This window comes from Schistocerca americana, chromosome 2 (assembly GCF_021461395.2).
Source record: "Schistocerca americana isolate TAMUIC-IGC-003095 chromosome 2, iqSchAmer2.1, whole genome shotgun sequence".
Classification (NCBI taxonomy): Eukaryota; Metazoa; Arthropoda; class Insecta; order Orthoptera; family Acrididae; genus Schistocerca; species Schistocerca americana.
The window spans coordinates 287,686,489-287,698,635 of NC_060120.1; the positions used below are offsets into that span (position 1 = coordinate 287,686,489).

The 12,147-nt window shown below is 41.2% G+C and overlaps 1 protein-coding gene across 1 annotated transcript in view; it reads right to left on the minus strand.

Annotated features, from left to right (window-relative positions):
* The window catches only part of LOC124595033 (juvenile hormone esterase-like), a 72,927-nt gene that overhangs the window by 15,413 nt on the left and 45,367 nt on the right, over nt 1–12,147 (minus strand). The window contains exons 5-7 of the mRNA XM_047133594.1: nt 11,747–11,931; nt 10,160–10,334; nt 8,125–8,303 (exon numbers count right to left, since the gene is read on the minus strand). Coding sequence (XP_046989550.1) covers nt 8,125–8,303; nt 10,160–10,334; nt 11,747–11,931 — 539 coding nt within the window. The remainder of the gene's footprint in view (nt 1–8,124; nt 8,304–10,159; nt 10,335–11,746; nt 11,932–12,147) is intronic.

Here is a 12,147-nt window from a genome sequence, read left to right on the forward strand (position 1 = left end):
AATCCAATGTGTGTTTCGTGAGTTTGCATGTCGTCTCATCTGACATATGCAGGAATTTCTGTGAGTAGTTGCTGACCACCCAAGCTGCTGTTAGTTTCTGGTTGTGCCTCATGTTAGCACTACACTTACATCTACATGACTAATCTGCGATTCACACTTAGTGCCTGGCACAGGGTTCTTTGAATCACCTTTAGGCTGTTTCTCTGCCATTCCATTCTCTAATAGTGTGTGAGAAAATGAACATTTAAATCTTTCAGTACACGCTTTGATTTCATTATTTTTTATTATGATTATCATTACTCCCTCTATAAGCAAGAATAAAATATTTCCACATTCAGAGAAGAAAGTTGGTGACTGAAATTTCCAGATAAGATCTTGTCACAATGAGAACACCTTTCTCTTGATGATTGGCATCCCAACCCACTTACATAGCCATGACACTCCCTCCTCTATTTCATGATAATACAAAATGGGCTGTCCATCTTTGGTCTTTTTTGGTGTTCTCTGTCAATTCTATATGGTAAGGATCCCAGCCCACACAGCAATATTCTAGCCAAGTATGGCCAGCAAATATTAAACAGCTAAATAGACACTACCCTGCATGATGTTGCACAAGCAACATCTTGAATGCCATCTATTTCTATCTGAGCCAGCTCAACACATCTTGAGGGTGATGTCATGCATCCTTGACAGCCAACACTCCACCATAACATGACCACCTCATCTGTACCGTGGTGCAACAAAGCACCTAGCATCATGCTATCCCTTGGCTCTGTAGCCAATTCAGACATGCTGCTCATGAATGTTGTGCTCTCTGTGAGTTCCTAAATGACATCAGTGGACGGAAATAGGCATTTCAGCCCAACCCAAAGAATAAAGCTGCCTACCCCATCCACATATAATGCAAACTCAAGTTGCTACCACAATGACCATGCAAAGATACCTACACATCAGAAATACAGGTCTCTAGCGTTGCATTAGAGAGACAGAGGTAGCACTCAAATTGGTCCATGAAGAAGTTCATGTCTATGCTCTGAATGGCTAGCTGCAGCACATGGGGTGAAGCCTACAACTATACCCCTCTACCAACTCACATTCCACATACAACGAGGTGACAACAGTCACCTCACTGCAGCCCTCACTGACTTCACCCCGTGACAACAATCACAACAAGGTCAATGCAACCCAGCATGCAGCATTTGTAAACAACCCACCCTCATCAAACTTGAGTGTGCATAGGTGCAGTGTGAGACAGAACTATGAACTGAACAACAACTACCAATGATCCTCCCATTAGTCACAAACCCTGCCGTTTGTGCCCTGACGATCTGCAGACTGCTTGTAATGAGATACAGGAATTTGTGCAAGAGGGCATCATCTGGCACTAAGAAAGGCTGTAAGCTTCCCACATTAAGCTCATACCTAAGAAATATGGTTCAGTCAGTCTTAGTGGAGACTATAGAGTACTCAACTACAGTACTGTACATGATAGCTACCCTATACCTAACATCCAAGACTTAATGCATGTGTTCCTCGGAATACCAATATTCAGTGTTATCAATTGTAAGAGGGTGTATTTACAAATCCCAATGCATTCCAATGACATTATGAAAATGGCAGTCACCACATTGTTTGAATTGTACAAATTTCCCTTTATGCTGCATGACCTCAAGAATGCCGCACAAGTGTGGCAATGTTTTATTGATAAACTACTCTTTCAATATGTGTTCTGCTACACTATCTCAATCATGTATTCACCTTCTCCGACACTCTTGAAGAACATTTGCATCACCTAGAATAAGTTCTAGCTGCACTCTGACAAGATGGGGTTGCCATTAATGAAGCAAATGTGCAATTCTGAGAAATGCAGGTTATTTTCTCAGGCCATACACTCAGTGCATCAAGGCATCAAACTGAAACCAGAATGCATGGACACAGCGAAAACCTATCACTTTCAGAAACTTTTCCTGGCCCATGTCAACTCCTTGGACTCATTAACTTCTACACTCCTGGAAATGGAAAAAAGAACACATTGACACCGGTGTGTCAGACCCACCATACTTGCTCCGGACACTGCGAGAGGGCTGTACAAGCAATGATCACACGCACGGCACAGCGGACACACCAGGAACCGCGGTGTTGGCCGTCGAATGGCGCTAGCTGCGCAGCATTTGTGCACCGCCGCCGTCAGTGTCAGCCAGTTTGCCGTGGCATACGGAGCTCCATCGCAGTCTTTAACACTGGTAGCATGCCGCGACAGCGTGGACGTGAACCGTATGTGCAGTTGACGGGCTTTGAGCGAGGGCGTATAGTGGGCATGCGGGAGGCCGGGTGGACGTACCGCCGAATTGCTCAACACGTGGGGCGTGAGGTCTCCACAGTACATCGATGTTGTCGCCAGTGGTCGGCGGAAGGTGCACGTGCCCGTCGACCTGGGACCGGACCGCAGCGACGCACGGATGCACGCCAAGACCGTAGGATCCTACGCAGTGCCGTAGGGGACCGCACCGCCACTTCCCAGCAAATTAGGGACACTGTTGCTCCTGGGGTATCGGCGAGGACCATTCGCAACCGTCTCCATGAAGCTGGGCTACGGTCCCGCACACCATTAGGCCGTCTTCCGCTCACGCCCCAACATCGTGCAGCCCGCCTCCAGTGGTGTCGCGACAGGCGTGAATGGAGGGACCAATGGAGACGTGTCGTCTTCAGCGATGAGAGTCGCTTCTGCCTTGGTGCCAATGATGGTCGTATGCGTGTTTGGCGCCGTGCAGGTGAGCGCCACAATCAGGACTGCATATGACCGAGGCACACAGGGCCAACACCCGGCATCATGGTGTGGGGAGCGATCTCCTACACTGGCCGTACACCACTGGTGATCGTCGAGGGGACACTGAATAGTCCACGGTACATCCAAACCGTCATCGAACCCATCGTTCTACCATTCCTAGACCGGCAAGGGAACTTGCTGTTCCAACAGGACAATGCACGTCCGCATGTATCCCGTGCCACCCAACGTGCTCTAGAAGGTGTAAGTCAACTACCCTGGCCAGCAAGATCTCCGGATCTGTCCCCCATTGAGCATGTTTGGGACTGGATGAAGCGTCGTCTCACGCGGTCTGCCCATCCAGCACGAACGCTGGTCCAACTGAGGCGCCAGGTGGAAATGGCATGGCAAGCCGTTCCACAGGACTACATCCAGCATCTCTACGATCGTCTCCATGGGAGAATAGCAGCCTGCATTGCTGCGAAAGGTGGATATACACTGTACTAGTGCCGACATTGTGCATGCTCTGTTGCCTGTGTCTATGTGCCTGTGGTTCTGTCAGTGTAATCATGTGATGTATCTGACCCCAGGAATGTGTCAATAAAGTTTCCCCTTCCTGGGACAATGAATTCACGGTGTTCTTATTTCAATTTCCAGGAGTGTATCAGTAAAACTTTCCTCATGCAGCTACATTGCAGTCTCCTCTCACTAATGCCTTAGCTGGCAAAGATAATTGCACAAAAAGAAAATTGCATGTTCTGCAGAGATAACAGAAGCATTCCAATGGGCAAAGAACCGTTTAGCACAACCCGTTACTTTGGCACACTCTAATCCCAAATACAACTCACTCTCATGTCTGATGCAAGCGACACTGCGGTGGGGGTCAGAGACGGGGTGGTCAAATCACTCCCATTCTTTTTGAGGAAACACAGTCAAAGAGGTCAGCTTCTGATCAAGAGCTCTTCACAGTATGCATTGCAGTGAAGTTGGAAAATTGTACTGAAATGCAGGAGGATCTGCAACGAATTGACGCATGGTGCAGGGAATGGCAATTGAATCTCAATGCAGACAAGTGTAATGTGCTGCGAATACATAGAAAGAAAGATCATTTATCATTTAGCTACAATATAGCAGGTCAGCAACTGGAAGCAGTTTAATTCCATAAATTATCTGGGAGTAGGCATTAGGAGTGATTTAAAATGGAATGACTGTATAAAGTTGATAGTCGGTAAAGAAGATACCAGACTCAGATTCATTGGAAGAATCCTAAGGAAATGCAGTCCGAAAACAAAGGAAGTAGGTTACAGTACACTTGTTCACCCACTGCTTGAATACTGCTCACCAGTGTGGGGCCTATACCAGATAGGGTTGATAGAAGAGTTAGAGAAGATCCAAAGGAGGGCAGCGCGCTTGGTTACAGGATCATTTAGTAATCGCAAAACCGTTACAGAGATGATAGATAAATTTCAGTGGAAGGTTCTGCAAGAGAGACGCTCAGGAGCTCGGTACGAGCTTTTATTGAAGTTTCGAGAACATACCTTCACCAAGGAGTCAAGCAGTATATTGCTCCCTCCTACGTATATCTCGCGAAGAGACCATGAGGATAAAATCAGAGAGATTAGAGCCCACACAGAGGCATACTGACAATCTTTCTTTCCATGAACAATATGAGACTGGAATAGAAGGGAGAACCGATAGAGGTACTCAAAGTACCCTCTGCCACACACCATCAGGTGGCTTGCGGAGTATGGATGTAGATGTACTTCAGCAAGGATATTGAAGGCCGCCAAGTGACCAGGCACACAGACCACAAACCTCTGGTAGATACTATCAGGAACGTGTCTCATGATGCCATTCCACAATGATTCAGTCGTTTGACCTTATAGCACAGTATGTCACTGACATATGTCATATCCATGGTGCAGACAATATCCCTGCAGACTACCTTTCAAGATTCTCTCTGATATGACAAAGGGCACATGGCAGCTGAACAAATGAACAACCTGAGCACTTAAGACCTCTTCAATGGCCATGACACAAACCTTTGCATCAAATATCAGTCTCTCCCCATGTCTCACAAACTCTGCTCTGTAACATTTCACAGTACAGGCCACAATGTGCCATTAAATATTTGAGCAGTTACATAACCTGTCTCTCCCCGGCATCAGTGTGATGGTCTGACTGATTTGTGTGGGCCAACATCAAATGAGACTATTATCAAACATAAAGCTGTCTTACAGGCCCTTACACATAGCCTCACTTTGTGTGCTTTCCCTTCCTGAAGATCCAGTTCCAGCCTATCCACCTCAACTTTGCTGAACCTCTGACTGAGTCAGAAGGACTTCATACCTCCTATCCATGATTGGCAGGACATCACAATGACTAGACGCCATACCCACATACAACATCACAGCCAAAACATCCACACAGGCATTCTCCTGAGATGTGGATTGCCTGCTTCAGCACCCCCAAACTGATTACCACCAATCAGGGCTACAAATTTGAATTGGTCTTCTGCATTGCCTTGTGTCACCTCTGTGAGATTACCCACACATGGACTACCACATTTTTCACCTGCAGACTAATGGCCTCAATGAGAGGTGGTAGAAAACCCTGAAGGTGGCCCTCACATGCCCTTGAGGTTCATGGACTGAGATGCTCCTGTGGGTCCTGCTTGGCATTTGCTCCGGTACAAGGATTACCTATGGGCATCTCTGGCAAAGGTTGTCTACAATGAGCCATTTGTCTTGCCTGCAGACTTCCCTTAGCCTATGCCTGACTCAAAAGAGACATTCTTACCCACGCCAGTGCATCATGTTCAGCAACATATTTGGAACACGCATGTCCCATCCCCATCAACTCATTCAACACCAAACATGTACATCCACAAGGACCTCAGCTCCTGCAATTCTGTCATGTTGTGAGATGATGCCATGCGTGCAAGCAGCTCTGCAGCCCCCTATTCAGATCTGTACAGGATGCTCAAACACTGCCCACAAACATTCAACATTCTAGTGCATAGCAAACCGATGACTGTCTCACTTGCTTGACTTAAACCTGCTTGGGTGCTCTAGGATAACTCTGTCTCAACACACCTGGATGTCAACACAAGAGTCAACAAGGGCAACAACCAACACACATCACCCATGTCACCGCCAACCTCAGATTTTATGTGAGCCAGGCAGGACTTCGATGAGCTTCTACCACCACCCATTTCACCCATCACACCATCTGAATGATGATATGGCCATGTCAGACACCTTCTGCAACATCTGGCACAGCACCATATGTATGGCATCATGATATCACACAGCACCATGAGAAATGGTCTGGTCACACCCCATGCAGGGCCAGTCAGGGTACAAGCAGCCACGTGCACCAGCTTACACCAACCATCATGTCTCACAGTACTCTATATTCCCAGTGTGGGGGACTGTGTTGAGTATTGACCTCTACGCCAACACCTGAACATCTATGGCTGGCATGTGGTGGATGATCTTTGGATAGAGAGAGAAGTATGGGAGTGTATTTTTGACTAGCATTTGATGTAGGTGAATGAAAAGTTACTTTCATGAAGAAAGCCTATGTATATTACATGTTCCATGTGCTATTGGAAGAGCAGTTCCTACCATACCATGGTCCACTCATCATACAGGGCTATTGTATCAGTGTACTCTGGAAGGGACCTAACTGATATACGGTCATGACCAGAAGAATGGCATTTATTAAGTGATTGAAGCTGCTTCGCTGTACTGAGGATATCTACTTCTAAGTTAATCATGCTGGTAACTGTTTTTGATTTGTATTCTGGAATATTTACTTTGTCTTCTCTGATGAAGGAATCTTGGAAAACTGTGTTTAATATCTCCACTTTAGTGGCACTACCATTGGTAATATATTGGTGTCACACAGTGAAGGTATTGATTGTATCTTGCTACTGATGTACTTTACATATGACCAGAATCTCTTGGATTTTCTGTCAGATAGTCGAGACAGAATTTTGTTTCGGAAACTATTAAAAGCTTCTCCCATTGAAGTCCGTATTAAGTGTCTAAGTAAAACGTCTACAATCTTGGAGATTTTGTGTCCTTTTAAATTTGGCGTGCTTTTTCTGTTGCTTCCGCAACAGTTGTCTGACCTGTTTTTTGTACTATGGCGAATCAGTATCACCTTTTATTAATTTATTCGGCACAAATCTTTCAATTGTCACAGGTTCTATTTCTCTGAATTGAAGCCACATCTGGTTTACAAGGATTGAAGAATGTCAGTGAATTTTTATCTACTTTTTCAAATCAATATATTTTGTGTTTATTTTTGGTGGATTTGGATGTTACAGTGGTCAGTCTTGCTGCAATGATGTTGTTATCAGTAACCCCTGTATCCATCATGATGCTCCCTATTTGCTCAGGATTATTCATCACTAAGGGGTCAAGTATTTTTTCCCAACCACGTGCACTTCAAGTGGACTCCTGCACTAATTGCTCAAAATAATTTTTGGAGGAAGCATTTAGTACAGTTTCTGATGATGATTTCTATCTACCATTAGCTTTGAAAAAGTATTTTCACCAACAGTGAGGCTAGACTGAAGTCACCACTAACTGTAACTGTATGAATGGGGTATCTACTGTATATGAGATGATACTCTAATTTTGTTTGAACTGCCCAGCATAGGAATTGACAATGCCTATTTTTTGGATTATGAACTTTTCTTTGATAATTGGTTGGTGAGTGGCTGAAGGGGCAAAATCTCTCAGCCTCCTCACATAACATAAACATCTCACGATCTGCAACATTTTCCCCGGGACAGATCATGGACTTCAGCTTGGGAGCTGAATGAAGGGTCTGAATCAGAGGTTCAGGTGCAAACAACACAGCATGTGCTGTATGATAAGAAATATTTGACCCCTTTGAGTAGACCCCACATGGACTACACACAAGCAGCTACTCAGGTAGCAGAGTACTTATGGTATGTATTTGCAGCTTCCCTTGCTGTGTAGACCCAAAGAAAGAAAGAAAGGTGCTGCATGGTGAATGGTAACCTACTCTGTTTCCTTTTTTTCAAGGTTTTAATAATAAATAATGATACTGAGTTTAATTAGTAGCTGGGAATTACATTCACCTGTTTCTTAAGTTCAAACTCAAAAGTAGTTTCCTTTTTCCTCATTCACACACACCTGATACTTGCAATAGGACATGTCAAATCGCAAAGGACACCATCTCACAGCTATGTTTCATTTTAGAAATTACTTTCCTATATTCATGATCAGTCACTGTACTGAAGCTTTTAAACACACCAGTTAGTAAGCTGCCATGCTCTTTTGTGACACAGATATCATGCTGAGCTTTCATTTCTCACTCACTTGGCCAAGTCCAATCCTGGAGTTGTTTGTTATTGGTTCAGTACCGAGGTAGAAAGTTTTCAGCTCTCTGCTGATTTGGCGTGATCGTGGAGTATTCCGTTCGTACATGAAAGATATGGGAAAAACTCTCTCATAATTTTCACTCATATCTTCTGCCCAGGAAGTGTTGCGAAGAATTTCTGAAATACAGAACCAAAATATGCTCAACAAATGTCACATTGATCTGCATATATATACAAATTCAGTATGTTTTTCTTATTTTTATTATTGAACACAGCAAGCTGTCCAAAATTTGTGTTTCTGCAGATCATTGTGTTTGAACTGACTATACAGCATGAAACTAATGATGATGAGGATGATTCAGTTACTATACATTCTTCATAATCCAACAAATGCCGCAGTTATTCTAATGAATTTCAGCCAAAACTAATCTATATAACAAATCAATATTCCCTGAACAGTTGAGTATCCTGTATTTGTGACAGCCACAACGCAAGTCTCAAGAAAGAGGGTTGAAAGAAAATATGCAAGATAAGAAAATTGAGCAGAAAAGGCACAAGACATGCAGATGATTTATTATGAAGACAGAGAAGAATGGCTGCACAAATATTCAGTCAGATATTGAGCAGATTTTGAAGTGGGGCAAAGACTGGCAACTTGCTTTAAATATTCAGAAATGTAAAATTGTGCCCTTCACTAAATGAATTGTTTTAAACATTCAATAATGTAACATAAATAAATAAATAAAATCAAAAAATGTAGTACCCTTGTAATACAGTGTATCAATGAGTCAGAATTTGGATCAATCAGCACTTACAAATACCTGGGTGTAGCTCTTTGTAAGAATAGACATGGAACACTCATATAGGCTCAGTCTTAGGTAAAGCAGACTTTGGTCTATTTGTAGAATAATAGGGAAGTACAATCAGTCTACAAAGCAGACTGTTTACAAATCACATTTATAGCCCATCCTAGAAAACTGCTCTAGTGTGTGGGACCTGTACCAAATAGGTATAATAAGGGATGTTGAATATAATGATAATGGCAGCACAAATAATTATAGATTTCTTTGACCCATGCGAGTGAGTCTCAGAGACACTGGAGAAACTGAGCTAGTAGACACCTGAAGATGGATGCAAACTGTCTGCTATGTCTGATACTATTGTAGAAAATGATCTATGGATGAATAAATAACAAAATAAATAAAATTCTACATCTATATCTCCATACTCTGCAACACACTGTAAAGTGTTTTTCAGAGGAATTCACAGCAATAAACTAAGACATACTTACCCAATGAGACAAAATTAACACCAAAGAGGAAGAAAGAAAGAAAGCAACACAAAAGTATGGTACTTTTGTAAGTTATTTGGATCGATGTACCACAACTTCATTTTAAACATGCAGCTGATGAATCAAAAACTTTTTTCATTTGAGAACTATTTTAAATTGTTTTCTTGTAGCAGTAATGAAATTATGCAAAAATGTTTTGACTTATTTTGTAAAATAGAAATTCTGGCAGACCTATGTTCTGCTGTCATTGGTCAGTGTTAATATTTCTCATTACATGTAATACACCCATGCCCATACATCTGAGATAAAAATTGCAGCCACATTGTCCAAGCTAAACTGTGATGGAACAGCACAAAGACACAATATAGATTGCAAAATCATATTTGAATTTCCTATCAGCTTCATTATCTGCTTCATTAACACTATCAATGGCACACAAGTGCACAAACACTTGATGTATGTTAATGGAATAGTCAGTGTAGCCAGTGGTCTTGTTTAGTTATTCTGCTTCTCACTGTATGTTTTGAGTGTTTTGGTACAGAGTATTTGAGACATACAGAAGCCAGATAGCACAGGTATGCCCTGTATCTATGTTAGGTGTCACAATGATGTGAGGACATCTTTTAATACATGCCCATGTTGTTTCACAGATCTAAAAAATCCCTTAACCTACAAATGTGCATTAAACACAGATTATAAAATGGTTAACTGTATGTATTTCATGGAGAAGAGGTAAACATACGCAAAGCTTTCCAACTGAATTCGTCTTTAGTGGTTCCTGTAATTAGTGGAATATGTGTAAAATTCCCTGAAAGGAACTGCTCTGTTGGATCAGCAGTAAGAAATCTCTCTGCTTCATTTTGATAATCATCTTCAACAACTGCTCCAAACACCCGTATTGGATCCCAACCCCATTCCTAAACAGAAAAAAATATAGTAAATAGCGACATTTATAAAGAGGAAAAATCACTGCTGAATTAAAATAAAAAAGTTAAGAAACACAATTATTACATGTTGATAGAAATAAATGTTTCTCAATATAATAATAATAACTAATTATGATACTAATTTAATGTGAAAGGACATAAAAGCTGCAACTATTTCCCTATTATTGATGTAAAAATAACATAAGAAGGCTGGCAGACACATGACCAGAAAAGATATGCAAGAAAACTTATTCTTTTAGATATTCAAAACATTTCTGTTAATAGCTGCAAGAAGAAATGGGAATGATTATGAAAAATGCATAGATATTGCCACTTTAATAGCATGTCAATACAGACAAGAGAAAATGACTTTAACATTAGTTCACATTCCAAATATTAATAACAGACCATACACAAGTGTTGCAGCAAAGATAAAAACTAGAAGGAACATCAGATCAGTAGGCTGGCTGGTACAAAATGTAAAGGAAATAAATAAATATTTGGAATCAATCAATTTGAATATGAACAGCTATTGTGTAATCTCCAAAACTCTTTTGGTCAGTGTTGGGCTCATGGTCTCACAAAGATTGGTTACTAGTGCCTATGAATGACTAAATAAAAAGACACAGCTAGTAAATAAATTATAAAAATGTAAGTAAAACAGAATGCTAATATATTTATAAACTAATCAGAGGTACAGTGATAGCAATTGAAATGGGTCCCTTCTACAATTGAATATTTATGGAAAGCCTATATATAACTCTCTAAGAGTTTCAATACTTTCAGCCTTGTTTCCAGTACTATATTTACTATTTGGACTCATGATATGCCTCATAGTTTTATGGCAATACTCAACACCTTCTCTATCAGAATACTCGTGAGATATCACCATCATTATCTTTATTTTAATGAAAATAATCATTTTTTGAGAATATAAGATATAGATAAAAGTTCTACTCACCAAGTAGTGACAGGAGAACACACATGTAAAAATATTATGATTTGCAAGTTTTCAGAGCCCATGGCTCCCTCTTCTGGCAGAAGGGTTGAAGTGGAAGGAAGAGGGGTGAAGGAAAAGAACTTGTGATGTTAGGGCAAAGGGGTAGAGTTTTGAAAAGTCACCCAGAACCCTCGGTCAGGAGAGGCTTAACAGATGGGATGAGAAGGCCTTTCTCTGGAGATGACAACTGTCTAAACCCCCTTCCCCCACGTGTTTCCCTTTGTATTGAAATTTGCATGAAAGAAAATGTAATTTGTGTACTACCACAACAATGTTCAATCAATAAGAAAATACATTAGCAGTTGTCTGGATGGTTACTGATAATTTTGGAAATCTGTGAAATCAATTCATGATATTTTAGTTTTTGATCTTTTGACTAAATTAGAAAATATGCTACACTTACTGCTAATCCTCTTAGAGTTTCAGCAATTTCTTGAGCATCTTTTCCTCTCAAGCAGTTAACAATTTCCTCTGAAGTCCCATCAGGGCAACTTAATAGTCTTGCTTGCCTTTTTGCTTGTTGTAATGGATCCTTAACTACTACATTCTGAACAGCGCCACTCATTGCAATTGCTTTATGGAACAAACCTGGAATGAATCAAATTGTCTGTAAAAGTATTTATCATACTTAACACAAATAAACTGAATATAATATGATTTATATCATACACAACACTAATAATCATGGTACCACAATGTAAAAAGAACAGAACATATTATTATTTAGGTGTAAAGGAGATCCCTCATCAAATAGCAAAAATGTTGAGTTATCAAGAAACACACACAAACTCATTAGCTCTTGGA